The sequence below is a fragment of the Taudactylus pleione genome, unplaced genomic scaffold (assembly GCF_031769625.1).
Source record: "Taudactylus pleione unplaced genomic scaffold, aTauple2 ptg000556l, whole genome shotgun sequence".
In the NCBI taxonomy this organism is placed as follows: domain Eukaryota; kingdom Metazoa; phylum Chordata; class Amphibia; order Anura; family Myobatrachidae; genus Taudactylus; species Taudactylus pleione.
This window is the reverse complement of record NW_028284958.1, coordinates 26,321,241-26,339,110: the sequence shown is the minus strand read 5'-3', so window position 1 is coordinate 26,339,110 and position 17,870 is coordinate 26,321,241. Positions and strand designations below refer to the sequence as shown.

The window sequence follows — 17,870 nt, the reverse complement described above, 5'->3', positions numbered from 1 at the left end:
GTCTTCATCAAGTGAAATGCATGCTCAATTGGATGCAGGTCAGGGGATTGACTTGGCCATTACATAATATTCCACTTTTTAGCCTTAAAAAACTCTTTGGTTGCTTTTGCAGTATGCTTCGGGTCATTGTCCATCTGCACTGTGAAGCGCCGTCCAATGAGTTCTGAAGCATTTGACTGAATATGAGCATATAATATTGCCCGAAACACTTCAGAATTCATTCTGCTGCTTTTGTCAGCAGTCACATCATCAATAAATACAAGGGAACCAGTTCCATTGGCAGCCATACATGCCCACGCCATGACACTACCACCACCATGCTTTACTGATGAGGTGGTATGTTTTGGATTATGAGCAGTTCCTTTCCTTCTCCATATTTTTCTCTTCCCATCACTCTGGTACAAGTTGATCTTTGTCTCATCTGTCCATAGGATGTTGTTCCAGAACTGTAATGGCTTTTTTAGATGTTGTTTGGCAAACTCTAATTTGGTCTTCCTGTTTTTGAGGCTCACCAATGGTTTACATCTTGTGGTGAATCCTCTATATTCACTCTTGTGAAGTCTTCTCTTGATTGTTGACTTTGACACATATACACCTACCTCCTGGAGAGTGTTCTTGATTTGGCCAACTGTCGTGAAGGGGTTTTTCTTCACCAGGGAAATAATTCTTCTGTCATCCTCCACAGTTGTTTTCCGTGGTGTTCCGGGTCTTTTGGTGTTGCTAGCTCTCCGATGCGTTCTTTCTTTTTAAGAATGTTCCAAACAGTTGATTTGGCCACACCTATTGTTTTTGCTATCTCTCTGATGGGTTTGTTTTGATTTTTCAGCCTAATGATGGCTTGCTTCACTGATAGTGACAGCTCTTTGGATCTCATATTGAGAGTCGACAGCAACTGATTCCAAATACAAATGTCACACCTAGAATCAACTCCAGACCTTTTACCTGCTTATTTGATAATGAAATAACGAGGGAATAGCCCACACCTGTCCATGAAATAGCTTTTGAGCTGATAGTCCCATTACTTTTGTCTTCTTAAAAAGTGTGAGGCACATATAGAAACCATTGTAATTCCTACACCGTTCACCTGATTTGGATGTAATTACCCTCAAATTAAATATGAAAGTCTGCAGTTAAAGCACATCTTGTTTGTTTCATTTCAAAGCCATTGTGGTGGTGAATAGAGGCCAAAATATGAAAATTCTGTCAATGTCCCAATATTTATGCACCTGACTGTATATATATATATATATATATATATATAAAACACATATACGCAATTACATAATATCAGAAATGTATCTGTACTTAAAATTACAAAGATATTGGGGCATATCCAATTAGGTGCGGGGTTTACCGTTCGGGGAAAAGCTGTGGGTTTAACACCCGAAGCTATTAAATTGTTCTGCATTTCCCTGCGTGGTAAACCCTCGGGCAACGCAAAGTAAACCATAGATTCCATGTAAAATGCTGGAATCTATGGGTCTCCTGCAGCTCCTGAAGGTGTGAGGGACAGTGCACCCTTTAAGGGCTTAAAGTGCAGGATGCAGGACTTAATTAAATAGGTTGGAGCCAACAATTAGCCCCATTATCTGACTTAAGGAGACAAAAAAAAAGACTTTTTTGAAAAACAAAGCACTGACTGAGATCTGTGAGAAGCTACAACCATTAGTCTGTAGTGAATGGGAGCAGGAAAGACTTATGATTGTTCCTGAGAGCAATTGATCAGGATGAGTGTGTGGAAAATGGAAGTATGGAGCTTTGGGAGATGTTATTTCCAGCTAATTAAAACATTGCTGTAAATAAAGTTCTGTGTTTCTATAGCAGCTCAGGGAAATGTAACAGGACTGCAAAGTGTTACTGGGATGTATGGTAACAGAAAGATTAGTAATCTTGTATACAATTCTCCAACCATGTATACTTCTGTTCTGGGTTTTTTATCAGCAGTCGCAATCAGGAAACTTGGGAGTGTTGCAGTGTATGGCTGCACATTTTTTTTTTAGACAATTAAAGTTATTGAAACACATTAGCAAGCAGAAAAAGGGTCTATTTACTAAGCAGTGGCAATAACCACGATTTTTATCATAACAATTTAAGAATACAATTTTACTAAGGTAGATGCGCGGAACTCAGCTGCCTCAGTGATATTGGCGTGGAGCGATATGGTAGACAGCTTTAGGGACCATACACAACTACTAAAATTATAATTTTTTTTAAAATACAGATAAATATGAAAAGTAAATAAAAAGTAATAAAGGAACAAAGCTTGTTTCATTGATTTTTTTTCTGTTACTCCAACCTGCAATCTTTTCTAAATAGGGAGGTGGAAGCTATGGCCGGCAATACTTAGCAAACTTTCTCCCTTGACGTATAGGGCACTCTCTGGGGGCTCCCCATTCTTTAATTACAGCTACAGTGCAGAACAGGACTGCACTGCAAGCTGGAGAAGAGAAGAGGGAGATGGAGTTCAAGCAGGGAGCACTGGGCCTAATTCAGACACACTCGCGAGTGCTGAGTGCTCGCAAGCGGGTCGATGTTGCCCAAGTGCGCATGCGCACGACGGAGGCGGCTCCGTCGTGCACATGCGTGAAACCCGAATAACGACGGCCAGGCCGTCGTTATGGGTCTCGCACCAAAGGGGGCGTGCTGTTGATGGTGATTGACAGCACGCCCCCTTTGGTGGGCGTGCCAGGGGCGTGGCTGCCCAAACAGAGGCGTTCCCATGGGAATGCCTACCGTCTGGGGCCGGCCCCACTGACATCACTAGTGATGTCAGTGAGAGTGCTTTTGGCTCTGATAGAGCCAAAAGCACTCCAGGGCTTGCGGCGGCGAGACCCTACCGCAAGGTCACCTACAGCTATGCGAGCGGCCAGGAGGCCGCTCCAAAAGGTAGGAGGGACGGCCCTGATTCAGAGCAACCGCTCTGTCAGAGCGTCCGGCTCTGAATCAGGGCCACTGTACAGTCAGTGGCAGCAGCATGGTAGAGAGGAGGGGATGAGCTGCTGCAGACCCATAGTGATGAGGACTATCCAGTGGCCAGCCTTTAAGACAGGAAAGACTCAAGGAGGGGGCACTGTCTGTATCTGTGTACAGTATGTATGTATGTGTTTAAGTGTGTGACTATGCATGTATGTATGTGACTGTATATATGTGTGTGACTATGTATGTGTACACATGTTTGCCTGTATAAATGTATGTTTGGTGTGTTATATATATGTGCATGTGTGTAACTGTATATGTATGTATGTATGTATATAGGTGTGTGACTGTATTTATGTGTGACTATGTATGTGTGTGTCTGTATGTATGTATATGTGTGTGACTATGTATGTAGGCATACCCCCCAACCATCCCGTTTTTGGCAGGACAGTCCTGGTTTTCCAGTACTTTCCCACCCGTGGGCTGCACTGTCTCAAATGGAGGAAGGGTAGGGAGGGAAGACTCTTACCAGCTGTGCACAGGAGGCTCGGGACAGCCCAGCAGCTAGGGAAGATTTGTACATCAGCGTGATGTGTGACCATGTCCCTTTTCATGTACATGCCTAACACAAGGACCCAATCCATGTGCCCCTCAGTCCTAAGTGCCCCAGACCTTCTAAAACCTTAATCCAGCTCTGGTCAAGATTGCCAAGATTGCTAACTTACAACTTCTTCTAATAATCAATGATTTGGAAACATTGGGCTTGATTCAGACCCGTTCGCAAGATGCGTACACTCGCTCGATGCATATGCAAATTCAGCTAAGTGACGGCAAGGTAGGTGATCGCACGGCAAGGCATCAACACGCCCACTATGTCTTGGCGTACGATCACCCTGTGTATGCAGACGCCCTCCAGCCTGTCCTAACATGCCCACTTAGGCACATCATCTCCAGGAAGTATATGTAACCATCGTTACATCGAGGACCATCGGAAGTGAACGCAGCGCCTGTGGTTGACTATACCCTACCGCAAGCACTACGAGCACTTCATAGTGAAATACAACTAGGCGACGTGTACTATGATGCTCCCTGTTAATTATGCACGCCTCTGAAACGGCGTTAAGGCGCTCAGGCATGCCTGCGTTCGCACCTCCACTCCCCCATTTCCAGTGGCCTGCCCCTGTTACCACCCACAAACGGTTTGTCCTGTCACTCATTCAGCCGGGCTGTCTATGCGAAGCGAGCGAAAGCATCCCGATCGCTCACACTGGTTCGCGCATGCGTATTGTGATGCGTACGCATGTGCAGAATGCAAACATCAGCTGCCTGCGTGCGAACGCCTGCTAGAAAGTGGGTTTGAACTGTGTCTAAAGATGAAATCACTACAAGACCTGGGTGAAGTTATTTTACAATCAAATGGGAAGATCAATGCTTTTGGTGTCCACTCTATGGTAACTACCGTATATACTCGAGTATAAGCCGAGTTTTTCAGCACATTTTTTGTGCTGAAAAAGCACCCCCTCGGCTTATACTCGAGTCATGCCCGCATGGTACGCTGCTGAGTAGCGTACCATGCGGGCCGCGGTGCAGACTGTGTCACTGTGACACAGCCTGCACCGCGTGTGTAGCGCTGACCGGACGGAGTTCGGTCAGCACTACACACTGCTAAACACACAGCCGCCGGAGCCGGCAGCTATGTGTTTGGTGTAATCAGCAGCCGCTGAGAGTCTGTCAGACTCTCAGCGGCTACTGCTGCTCCCACTGCGGGAGCCATCTTCCGGCTCCCGCAGTGGGTAATGGGAGAGACGTCGTCATGACGACGTCTCTCCCATTATGCAAAGCGGCGGAGGAGCCTGTAGCAGCGTCGGGACCAGGAGCGGGGTTACAGGTAAGTGTTTTTTTTTTACATTTCTTTCTACTGGGGGGGCTACTACCGGGGGGTACTACCAGGGGGGGATATCGCTACTGGGGGCACTACCAGAGGGGGGGATTAATAATGGGGGAACTACCAGAGGGGGGGGATTAATAATGGGGGAACTACCAGGGGGGGGATGTTGCTACTGGGGGCACTACCAGGGAGGGGGGGAATACTGGGGGCACTACAAGGGAAGATGTTGCTACTGGGGGCACTACCAGGGGGGGTTAATACTGGGGGCACTACCAGGGGGGGATATTGCTACTGGGGGCACTACCGGGGGGGATTAATATTGGGGGCACTACCAGGGGGGATGTTGCTACTGGGGGCACTACCAGGGGGGGGATTAATACTGGGGGCACTACCAGGGGGGGATATTGCTACTGGGGGCACTTCCAGGGGGGTATTACTACTGGGGGCACTACCAGGGGTCGATATTACTACTGGGGGCACTACCAGGGGGGGATATTACTACTGGGGGCACTACCAGGGGGGGATTACTACTGGGGGCACTACCAGGGGGGGATTACTACTGGGGGCAGTACCAGAGGGGGGATTACTACCAGTAGCTGCTGCATTTCCCACCCTAGGCTTATACTCGAGTCAATAAGTTTTCCCAGTTTTTTGTGGTAAAATTAGGTACCTCGGCTTATATTCGGGTCGACTTATACTCGAGTATATACGGTAACACATTACTATCTCTTTTCACACCAAGCGATTTACAGGAGGAAATTTCAGCACTGCACTTCTTAATACTGTCAGTATATACATTACTGTGGGACTGGCTCTAGAACACTGATTTTACAGTGGACAAACATTCAACAAGAGTTCCTTATTACAGAGAATAATACATTACATTACTGTCCTGAGGCTTAAACTTATCCATGCAATTTTACTGTGGCTTTACTACTTATGTATACAAATACAGTGTGGGGATTTCTATTTAATTTATTTTTTATCATATATTTTATATTGTTGCATTTTATATTTGATGTTTTAATATAAGGAATACATTTTATAATTTATTTAAGACAACTCTCTGTATTGAGCATTTCTGCTGTAGTTGCACTACATGTACCTCATCAGGTTATAAATACTGTAGTTATTCTGTATTCTTATGACTACATTTGGGCCGAGAACACTGTCCCTTTGCATGTTTTTCTAAGTGTTTTAACTCAAGAAATGTACATTTTTAAGTATAATAATTACATCATATGCCTTTTCTTTATAATGCTATCCTTTTCAAAAGGCCAGTAGTGGTCTATATTAAATATCAATGTTTCAAAGAAGAAGACATGGATTTTATTTAATGTGAAATGAAAACTCCATTGCATTATCCTGTTCCGAGCTTGTCTCAGGCCTACTAAAACACAGAGCAAATGGAATAATTGGAGCCTGTGGGCATACAACCCTTCCTAAGCACCACATTATCTACTAAGAACACCTCTTTACACTGAGCGCTCTATCACGGAGTATCACTAGCATCTCCTCAGATTAATACTCATGGGTTGATTTTTCTCATACTGTCAGTTCATTTGTCTGTGCAGATGAAAGAAAGTGAAAACATTTTTTACTTATGCACAGAGCAGGGAAAATTATGCCTCTTCCTCCCCTAGGCACAGAGCTACAGTATTCTGTCTAATGCTAAATGTTAATTCCATCTCTGCTAAAGCATGTCATGTTTTATAAGGCTCTGGTGGCTATTGCTGGTATCAAGGGTGGAACTATATATAGGGCCTGTAGCCAAGCCCATGTCAAAAGGGGAACGGTCGGTGAAAGGCATTTCCAGAAATCTGCTGAGGTGGTTCTCTGAAATTATGAGGCGCTCAGCTAATAAATAAGTAAAAGTCCCAGTTAAAATGACTATTAGTATGAATCAAACCAAACACAACGTAATAAACAATTGATACTATTAATAGTAAATGTTTACCAGACATGCTCTTAGAGGTCTGGTGATTACAGGGTTAAAAACCTTTCTGCCTCGATCCTGCCTCATTCTCCCTATCAATTCTAAACAAAGGACCTGCAGGCTCTGGGTTAAATTGAGCGGGTCTGATTTTGTTGTGTGCTTGAATGGGCTATATAATCTCATAGCAAGGAAACAGCGGCATGGCATGAGCCATAAGACTGTATGTGGCATTACAATAACTTCCTGCTATGTACTGACATACCATATCAGCTCCCTCAATAAGCCACAAGTCATCATCTACAACTATGATTTATCTCAGACAAAAGCTGAGTATAAGAGGTAATCAATTGATAGCTGTACTACAAGTCCCAGTAGGCACTGCCAAGCAGAGGTGGCTGTAAATCGGGGCTCCACATTAGGCAGTCCAGCACAGGTTGCTCACGTTTGATATAGTATGAATCCATAGCATATTAAATAACAATGTAACGGCAAATAATTGATAATTTCCACCCGTATTTAATGTCCTGTAATAGAACAAGCTGCCATATTATGTCTAATATGATGTTTGCTAATGCCAGTAATTAGAGTCTTACATATGATAGTGGCCAAGGCTTTTCTGAGCTTCTTCAACGATATGCCTGTTTTATCTTCATTTCAGGAGCATATTTACCCTATAAAATAGCATTTACTTTAGCACATATCCCCAGAGACGTTGCACAGAAAGAAAGTGTCTGATGAAAGAACACAGATTTCTCATCAAGTCATTTAATTTCTTTATTCCCTCAGCTCTGGTTTATTTGAGTCTCTCTCTGCCTGTGAAGCCTGCTCCAGCTACAGATTCACCTCATGCTGCTGTTAATAGAATTCACCCTGACTAATTCCTGTGATAACGAAGAAACACATCCCTGCGCCACTCTCCTTATTATCACCAAACCTGTACCTCCTCCCTCCATGATCCCATCTCAGAAGGGAAACATCAGAGATTTTATGAGGGAGGTACGGCTATTATATGGAGTGATACTCACAGCTATAGTTGTTTTATTACACTTAAATTGTATATGTTGCCTACACATTGAGGAGAGAGCCATGTTGTAACTCGATTCATTAATTATTATGAGAATGCAGACTATCAGCTAACTAAGAAATAGTGAGTGATATCACCGAGGAACAATAATATCACTGTTCCCATGTACCTTAGCGTCCTATTGATTTGACAGGCTGCACTACCATGAATATGTACTCTGGGCCTGATTCAGACCCGCTCGCGAGCGCATAGCACTCGCAAGCGGATCGATGGTGGGTTACTGCTTAGCGAGCGGCCAAGAGTCCGCAACAACAACAAAAAAAACACCCTGATTCAGAGCGAGCGCTCTTAAAGAGTGTCCGGCTCTGAATCAGGCCCTCTGCTCACAATGGCTGCTTCCACTATATGTATTTGACAGGTATCATTTTTTTGTCCACTCCAGCTTTTGAAATGACAAAATTTTAAAACTGTGACTTGTTGTCACCTTTTCTGGATGGAGGTAAAAAAAATAAAAATAAATGACACACACACACACATTTTATATATATATATATATATATATATATATATATATATACACACACACACAGGGGCATAACCAGATATATGGGGGCCCCGAAGAAATGTTGCTATGGGGCTCCCATAGGTCTTCCTAAGCTCCTTGTAGCCCCCCCACCACCACCCTACAGCCCCGCACTACTTACTGCTCCATCTCTCCTCACTGAAGCTGGCAGGAGGCGTGCCCATGTTCCGGGGATGTCATCATAGCCACGTGTCCTCCCAGCTTCTCTTACACGTATCAGAGGAGAGCCAATGTCATTTTTAATCAGGTGCCGGTCACGAGCCAATCAGAACTTGCGGACCAGCAGCCGCCGCTGGTCCGTGAGTTCCTATTGGCTTGCGACCGGAGCCTGATTAAAAATGAAATTGGCAATGTACTTGGCAGGGTGCAGGGGGTTACTGCTTGCTGGTCCGGTGGGCCCCCTAAGCCGCCAGGCCCCACAGCAAGCGCACCCCTTGCACCCTCTATAGTTACGCAGTGCCTGAGGTACGTGACCACACCATTTAAATTTTAAAAAATCATACATTCTGTGCACTTACCTAATTACACGCCAAACTGTCAATTCAATTCAATTCAGGGAATGTTTGTTGCAACGTATTGCAATGAATTGCTTAGCCGGGAAACTACGTCAAAGTCTCCCCTACTAGCCAGTCCCTACACTGACTCAAAACAAAAACATGAGAGCTGCCCTTCATCTTTTGCCACCAGGTATCACACAGATCAATTCATTAATCTACTCCGGCTTTTAAAATCACTAAATAAAACAACCGTCACCTTTTCTGTGTGGAAGTAAAATGGGGAAATAAGTGAATAGATATATAGCTACCGAGTCAGATTTAAGATTTAATAAATAATAATGTAGCAAGAGGGCCTTATGCTGGCCATACACTAGCACGATTTCAGGCCGATTGCCCGATTTTAGACGTGTCGTACGATGAATTGTGTCGAAATCGTGTAGTATTTAGGTAGGATACCATCCGATTTGCGCTCCCGCCGCTCTTAAAAAGTATCGTATGATCAGATGTGCAGCCCACATTATCTATCGTAATCGTATGCAGATCGTGCCGTGTATTTGTCCATGCGATGCAGCGTTCGTCCGACCGGCGTCATTTGAGTTACACTTTGAAGAAAAGTGTGTTCTTGCAATGGCCTTCCCTCCTAAGCTGCAGATAGATTGTATCGTGAGATCGTATGTACATTGTGTTAATCGTGCGGCCGGGACTGCCAGGGAGCTGCCGGGGAGTTCAAGGGAAATCGTAAGATGAATCTTATCTTATGCTGGTCGTATTAGTGTATGGCCATCATTAGACCATACTCGCCTACTTTTTAAATAAAAAGGGGAAGTTAGCATCACCACCATGCACCCCTGCTGTGCAATTACTCAAAATGTAGAACAAGGGGGTAGGGAGGAGCCATAATGATAGGATTCAGTGTGAGTGGAAGTTTCAGGCCATAAAACTGCCCACTTCCCCAGTGGATCTGGGAGGATGGTCTACTGACCCTTGGGTTCCGGACAACGTTCTACTAACCCTGAAGTGCCGGATAGCGTTCTACTGATTCTGGGCTGCCGGACAACTCACTGACAACCCAGGTGAGTAGGCAAATATGCTTTAGATGCAGCCTTCTGTTTAGTGAAATCCAGTGTTCTAAATGGGAATTGCACTATAGGAAGCCTTGTAAGAAATACATAGTTGCCACCTACTTAGAAGGTTTGATAACTCTCCCCCATAAGCTAGGTATACACTAGACGACATGCAAACGATGCAATGTCGTCAAAGATTTCCCTTGAACTCCCGATCAAACGATCTAGTGCATATACACTGTGCAATCTAACAAACGGCCAAACAAAGTATCTTGCATCGTTTGGTGGTTAGATCGCTAACTATATAATTTAACCATATTGTAAAGCAAAGTTTTTTTCTAGAGTCCATACTAGTCATTCATAGTCATTTATATAAAGTAAACAGAAATAGTAATAGGAATAATAATCTAAACCAACATCATGGTCTTAAACGGCACAATCCTCGGTGCCTGTTGAGGCGAAACGCGCGTCCTATTCGACGGGTCTGTTTGTTCCAAACAGCCCAGCTGATACACCAGCGGCAGCTGCACTCCTGCTTTAATTCACACACGAGGTATCTTTCCTTTCTATTACTCCAGCGCTCTCTCATCCAAGCCGGACTGATACTCCCCCTCTGCAATGCTTTAATAGCAACAGAGGGGAGACACTGTCAGGAGAGGGGACAGTAGAAGCACTTTGGGCCTGATTCAGACCCGCTCGCGAGCGCATAGCGCTCTCAAGTGGGTCGATGGTCAGGCAGTGCGCATGCGCACTGCGCGTGTGCGAGCCCTGGAGCGAGTAAAAACTTCACTCACTCGGGGCTCGCAGCAAAACGGGGTGGCTGTCAATGTTGATCGACAGCTCACCCCGTTTTGTAGGCAGGTTGGGGGGGTGGCTGCGCAAACGGAAATGCCTGCAGCTTGTGGGTGGCCCTACTGACATCACATGTGATGTCAGTAGTGAACTTCCTACTCTATTAGAGCAGGAAGTTCACTGGGGCTTGCGGTGGACGAGACCCTACCACAATTATCGCGACCATCGCCAGGCCGCCCGCACAAGCTGTGGGTGGCCACCCACAGCTATGCGAGCGGCCTGGAGGTGGATTTTTTTATTACAAAAATCCGCCCTGATTCAGAGCGAGCGCTCATAAATCAGGACCTTTGTCTGTTGTTTCTCTGGAGATATTATTCACTTCCCTCTCATCCCTTGTTCAATTTTAGACAAGGGAAAGCAGAAGGTGTGTAATATTTCTTGTCTCTGGACTTTTCTAAATTCGATTATACTATTATTCAGCCTTGTGATGTCCACTCACATACTAAAGGAACACAATTATTGCCAACTACACAGAGTCTAACCATCTAAAAATACATTATCTAATTAGTTGGTAACATAGGATAGTATTAAGTATATCACAGTGGAGATACGCTGAAGCATTTGCTTTTTCCTATGAATATAAGTGTATCTATTTGGTTTATGAATGACAAATTGTTAAAACTTCAGCAATTAGGAACAGGAGGCATTAATGGAAATATGTTGGATAATATCCAACATATTCTACAGAGAAACTCCAAGATGACAGGTGACACAAGGGAGGCTACTGTTTCCACAATGGTATTTTTGCCATAATTAGGGCAGCAAACCACATAGGTACCTGTTTAACTATCCTTCTGCAAATCACTATCCCCTTTTCAAAATCTCTCTGGAGGAAAACCAATTATGGTGGCAAGACACATAAGATGGCAGGGGTAGCAAACATAGCACAGAGGGGCATTCCAAAACCTCTATGCTCACTACATCATGTGAATCAACAATCAATAATAGCAGCCTGAGGAAACAAACCAAAGAAAAAAAGCTGCCTCATATAGCCTGCCACAGTGATTTATATTACAATGGGATTACTGTTGTGAAATATATACATATATACATACACACACAAACAAAACAAGGAGAATTTGTATGCTGCTTAGGCATCCAATAGCCTTCAGTGTCATATAGATCACTAAGCTCCACTAAGCGCTTTATCCCATTGCAATCTGGCTGAATAATGAATCAAACTAATATTTCCAACAGATTGTAAACTTGCAAACAGGGACCTCTTACCTCTTTAATGGTGATTCAAATCAGCAGGATGTGCAGTGGGACATTGCCACAATGTTCAGCTGCACACATATCCGCCATACACTGGAGCGATGTTGGCATGATATGTCGTTTCCTGCCGAATTGGAACGAAATATCGGCCGCATCGCTCAGTGTGTATGGCCAATATGTGCGCTCCTGCGGCCGCTTATGACATCGTCCGGTTGGCCGTGCCTCACGTCCACCCGGATGATATAGCAAGCGGCCCCATTGTATCGTTCCATCATTCATTACCTTGTTCTGATGTGTACCAAGGATCCGATATGTCAGTCCGTTGGGCCGACATATCGGCTGTGTACACACCACTCGGCGTGTACCCAGCTGGAGGAAAAACTAGTCATGTTGCTTGCTGCAATGTGCTGTTACAGAACAGCACCCCAGGGCCATCAATCTCCCCCTTTGTCTGTTTAGTGATGTTTTATTGTAAAGATGCGTGGAGTATGCTGGTGCTATATAAATAAATGTTGATGAATAAATAATGGTTTATAACTAGCTCAGGTAACTTGTGGTTCTTCAGCTGCTGCCTCAAAAGTCTCTGGACGCGCAGCTTTTGTTTTACTAGCGGTGCCTATTGTAATCACACAGTACATTATTTTCAAAATTAGCTCACTATAGTTTGCTCACATAATCGCCACCCTGTTTTACAGCTGGAATCTATACACGGGACAGCAAATAAAGAGCTACAAAAGTGCATTGTTAGCTATTTTTCCCCCAACAGTGTGTTCAGTTGTTACTGTGCTTCTTACATCTTCCCCAATGTCTTAACCTAAACAGTCCTGTTTTTCATATGACAGTCCCCTTTACTGAATGGGGCTTGGCTTAGTGCAGTGGATCCCAAACTATACGCCGTGGCACCCTGGGGTGCTTCGGGATACTTGCAGGGGTGCCTTTAGGTTGGTGGTTCAGCACCAAATAAAATTATTTATGGTCAATGTAATGTAAATATGAGGGCAAATAAAAGCACAAACCTGTCCACTACCACATAACTGAGCCTAAGGATGACCGATAAGCACAATTTACTTCACTTTACTACTTTACTTCATTTTTTTCTGAATTTGTCAATAACAAACTTAAACTTAGGGGTGCTGTGAAAACACTGATACTCTAGGGCGCCGTGATTCAAAAGGTTTTGGAACCACTGCCTTAGTGGATTTGGGGCATAGTTGTGATAAAATGGGAATGGTTATATACTGCCCAGTTCCAAAGGTCAGTTCCAGGTTTTAAAGATTTGTATTTGGAAATGTCCAAATGCACATTAAAAATTCCTGAGGTATCTACCTCTGTTCTTGCTATGTTACCTGCAGAAGCTTTTATTAATATGTTGTATTTAAAATGTGAAAATTACACTATTAAGGAATTCAGCCAATACGACACAATGGCAATTGTAGTAATCCAATTCCTGCCAAAGCAGTACAGCTTGTAATCTGCACGCTCTCTCAGCGGCAGAGTGTCCATGAAAAATATTTTTAATATAATGGTTGCTTCAAATGGGGCATAGTTTGGGTGCACTCTGGGCAATTCTGATTTGGACACGTTTTTATTTAAAAGTTGAGAGGTGTTATTTTACAGTAACATGTATCTCTTTTGGAAAGTCTGATTGACATGTGGGGGACATGTGGGGAGGTATGAGGAGAATGTGGTGATGTCTGGGGGGAGGTTTAAAGGCATGTGAGGAGGCCTGAGAGGCATTGGGGGAGTTTTGTAGTTTTTCCAAAAGCCAAAATTAAAGAGCCCACAATTGTGCATTATGAAGTTGGCTGCAAGATACTCTGGTATGTGGAAGAGGTCTGATGAGCATGTAATAATGTCTGGGAGGATATGTGGTTAGGACTGATGAGCATATGGAGAAGTCTGATGGGCATGTGAGGAGGATTGAGGGGCATGTGGGGAGGTCTGAAGGGCATGTTGGGAGGCCTGAGTTGCAGGTTGGGGAGGGGGGGGGGATATTTGGGTTTTTTTTTTTTCCTAATGAGAAAAATAGCACTCTCATTCCATAGTAAAATATTTTACACTGTATGAACACACACAGAGACAGAGCTTGCATTAATAGTTTAAGATGCACAAAGGTACTGTATAGTGTATACTCATATAACTCATCTAATATCTAACAGATTCACAGGGACGTTTCTCAGGATTCAGTAATTATTGTAGAATGCAAAGGAAAAGAGACACATTGTGCAATGAAAACTCAGATAGTGGTTATTGTCACTGTTATAATGCATGACTAGAATTCATAGCATTCACCAGTGACAAAGAGTCCCTTAGTCTCTATGTAAGCCACAAGGATAAGAGTGATCTGTGCAGCAGACAAAGTGATAGTAGTTAACTTGCAGGAAAATTGTGCTCAGTCTGAAATAATAATAGAAGTGTATTATGTAACAAAGTAGCTTAAACAAATAAATCAATTATTAGATCAAACTAATATACAGCAGTCAGCGAAAGTATATTAATTTAATACAGAGATTGTCATTTTCTGCACTTGTATAGCCTATTCTTGCGGGTTAGACTGAAATCCTGCCTTTTACTTGTTTTTACAGCAGTAAAGACTAATAGGTCCAGTTAAAATATCTGCACTTATGATCCAACTATTCGGTATGTTCATTAACATCTGGTTAGATATACAATTTAAATGTGAAGGCTAATTTACATATATCTGACCATTTAGGAGCTAGGCTAACCAAACATGTGGCTTCTCTGTTTTCATCTACATTTCTGGGTTTCCTGCCTGATGTCTACACATAAAAAAAAGATGAAAGTTATCAATGTGATTCTGATCCAATCCAATCTATCTAAGCCGGGATTTGATCTGACATGAATGGGGGGACACATTGTGCAAAGGCAACCAAATCTGTTTGCTTGCGGTCAGCTAGATAGCCTGAGCAATGATCTCTTTCCAAAAGTATCATGTGCCACATATAATACCCCTTTTACAACAAAATCTGGAACACGGTTCCAACCCGGGACAGACCCTGTTCACATTACAGTTCCAACCCGGGTTATTCCCGGTTCGGCTCATTTACACTGCACACAAGTGTTAACTTTTCTGCCGGCGTTTGGAGATGACATTATCTCCAAGCACTGGTGAGCCGGCTGTTACTATGCTGTAAACGGGACCCGGCTTGGATGGGTATACAATCGGCTTCCCGATGCCGGGCGCCGCGAGCGGACAGCCACCGGGTGGGGGGGGGGGGAGGGTTAGGTTTAGGGCACCCGGGGGGAATTAGGGTTAGGCACCCCCACGGGAGGGTTAGGCTAGGGGGAGGGTTAGGGTTAGGCACACCCGGGGGGGACTTAGGGTTAGGCACTCCCCCAGGGGACTTAGGTTTAGGCAGCGGGGAAGGGGGGGTTAGGGTTAGGCACCCCGAAGGAGGGTTAGGGGGTTAGGTTAGATAGTACTTACCTATCCACGATCGGGATTTCCAGCGCTGTCGGGCTTCCGCTGCCGGGAACTCTGCTGTAGTCGGCCAGGCGCTGCCGGGAATCGAACCGGACGGCAGTATTTCATACCGATTCCCTTGGATGCCTTCTGTCACCCATTTACACTGCCCCATAACCCATGTCCTGGATCTAGGTTATTTTTCGGGGACCTGTTTGCGCTTAGCCGTGACCCTGGTCTACCCGGCAATAACCCGAGTTTTTGTTCTGGTGTAAAAGGGGTATTAGGGGTTGTAATTCTACTGTGTACTATAAAAATAAATTTTACAGGAGTGATATCACTACCTGCCAAATAATACAAATTGTAACAATTAATTGTTCAAGGTTTTTAGACATAGTAATACCACTTGGGTCTTGTAACACCACTGTGTATCAGGAACTTGATTCTTATAACATATACTGTAAGCAGACCTTGACTATAACACCCAACGGTACATGCATTATGTGTTGGGTACGTTGTTGTAGCAGACAAGTTGGCTGTACACAGAGGAATAGAAGTGCATCGTGCGTCAACACTTGCTTACAATGCACAAGGAGTAGGTACAAAAGAATATAAGTGCATTATGTGATAAGCATGTCAGTTATAGAACACAGGTGTATTGCATGTCTGGCTCTTACATGCACAAGTATGAGTCACAAACAAGAATAAATGGAAATTGTATGTCAATGTCAAGCACATACATGGTTAAATCACACAAGCAGCCTGCATGAGTGGAACGGCACAAGGATATATATACATAACTGTTGTGTGAGTCATTTGATTACAGAATACATTGTGTGAGTGCAACATACATACAGGCATAAATGTGCACTAAGTGTCAGGCACTGGTTATAGCACAATGTATGTTCTGTGTCATGCACCTTGCTACAGCACACAAGGTGACAGCAAGAATGTGCAAGTGCATTGTGTGCCCGGCAATTAGTTACACGCCAGGTGGCTGTGTCTGTGTCAGACACTTGGCTACAGCACAGGGTGGTCACACACAGGCCCACCCGTGCCCTGGCTGTCCTTCGTGTCCCCCCTCTCCCCCCGGTCCCTGCTGTCACCTGCACATTGCACGTATACTCCGAGTCGTCCAGCAGCCGGACAGTGCACACACACGGGAGCTCCAGGCTGCGGCTGCTCCCGCTCATCAAACGACTTAGCATCATCCCGATACCGGGCACACCACGGGCACACACCCGCTCCGGGTCACCGTGCGCCCGCCGGGCAGTGCTGCAGACTCAGCCCGCCTCCACAGTCTGTGAGCAATCAAATCGGGAAACCACCTGAGTGACAGACAGCCAGCCTATAGGATGGCAGATGGGAAGAGAAAGCCCCACTATCCGCTACTGGGTGAGAGGCGGCCAGGGGGCGTCATCACCTCCCCATCATCGCTACAATCATTACTGGTACCCAGAGAGGACAGGGGACACTGAGCCATGTATATATTCAGACAGGACACTGAGTCATGTATACAGAAACAGTGAGCCACGTATATACAGGAGTACTGAACCATTGTATACTGTATATACAGCCATGTATATATACACAGAAAAACACACTAAGCCATGCATATATACAGACAGGACACTAAGCAATGTATTTATACAGATAGGACACTGAGCTATATATACTGGAACACTAAAGGGGAATATTTATCAAAGCTGGGAGAGAGATAAAATTGTATAAAATAAATTACCAACCAATCAGCTACTATCAATTTTAAACACAGCATGCAAAATGTAAATTGGAAGCTGATTGGTTAGTACTTTATCTCACAATTTAATCTTTCTCCTAGCTTTGATAAATACCCCTCTAAGGTCTATGGGCTCTATGTACTAAGCCTTGGAGAGAGATAAAGTACCAACCAATCATTATTATTACCAGTTATTTATTTATACCGCACACACATTCCGCAGCACTTTACAGAGAATATTTGGCCATTCACATCAGTCCTGCCCCCAGCAGAGCTTACAATCTAGATTCCCTATTACCTGCTCACACACATACACACTAGGGTTAATTTTTGTCAGGAGACAATTAACCTACAGTACCAATATATTTTTGGAGTCTGGGAGGAAACCGGAGCAAACCCACGCAAGCACAGCAAGAATATACAAACTCCACACAGTTTGGGCCATTATGGGAAGTGAACCCACAAACTCAGTGCTGTGAGGCAGTAATGCTAACCATTACACCATCGGTGCTGCCCAAATCATCTACTGTCATATTACAAACACAGGGAAGATGTATTGTAGTGGCCTGGATCATGCTGCTATAACGCTTCCTGTTTCGCCTCTTTACCGAGGCGAAGCAGGAAGCAGCAGGGCCTGGATTTCCCGCTAGGCATCCTAGACGCCCGGCGGGCCCCAAGGGGCCCGTGGACGAGCCCCTTTGCCCGAAGAATTTACATGATCACAGCGCTCCCA

The 17,870-nt window shown here is 44.4% G+C and overlaps 1 protein-coding gene across 3 annotated transcripts in view; it reads right to left on the bottom strand.

The window, feature by feature from the left end:
- FRMD5 (FERM domain containing 5) overlaps nucleotides 1-16,610 on the bottom strand; it is an 86,972-nt gene extending 70,362 nt beyond the window's left edge. For 2 of the 3 annotated variants that reach the window (XM_088452823.1, XM_088452825.1), the window contains exon 1: nucleotides 16,506-16,610. In XM_088452823.1, coding sequence (XP_088308949.1) covers nucleotides 16,506-16,610 — 105 coding nt within the window. The remainder of the gene's footprint in view (nucleotides 1-16,505) is intronic. The other variant, XM_088452826.1, reaches the window with a different exon arrangement.
- Between the last annotated feature and the right edge of the window lie 1,260 nt (nucleotides 16,611-17,870).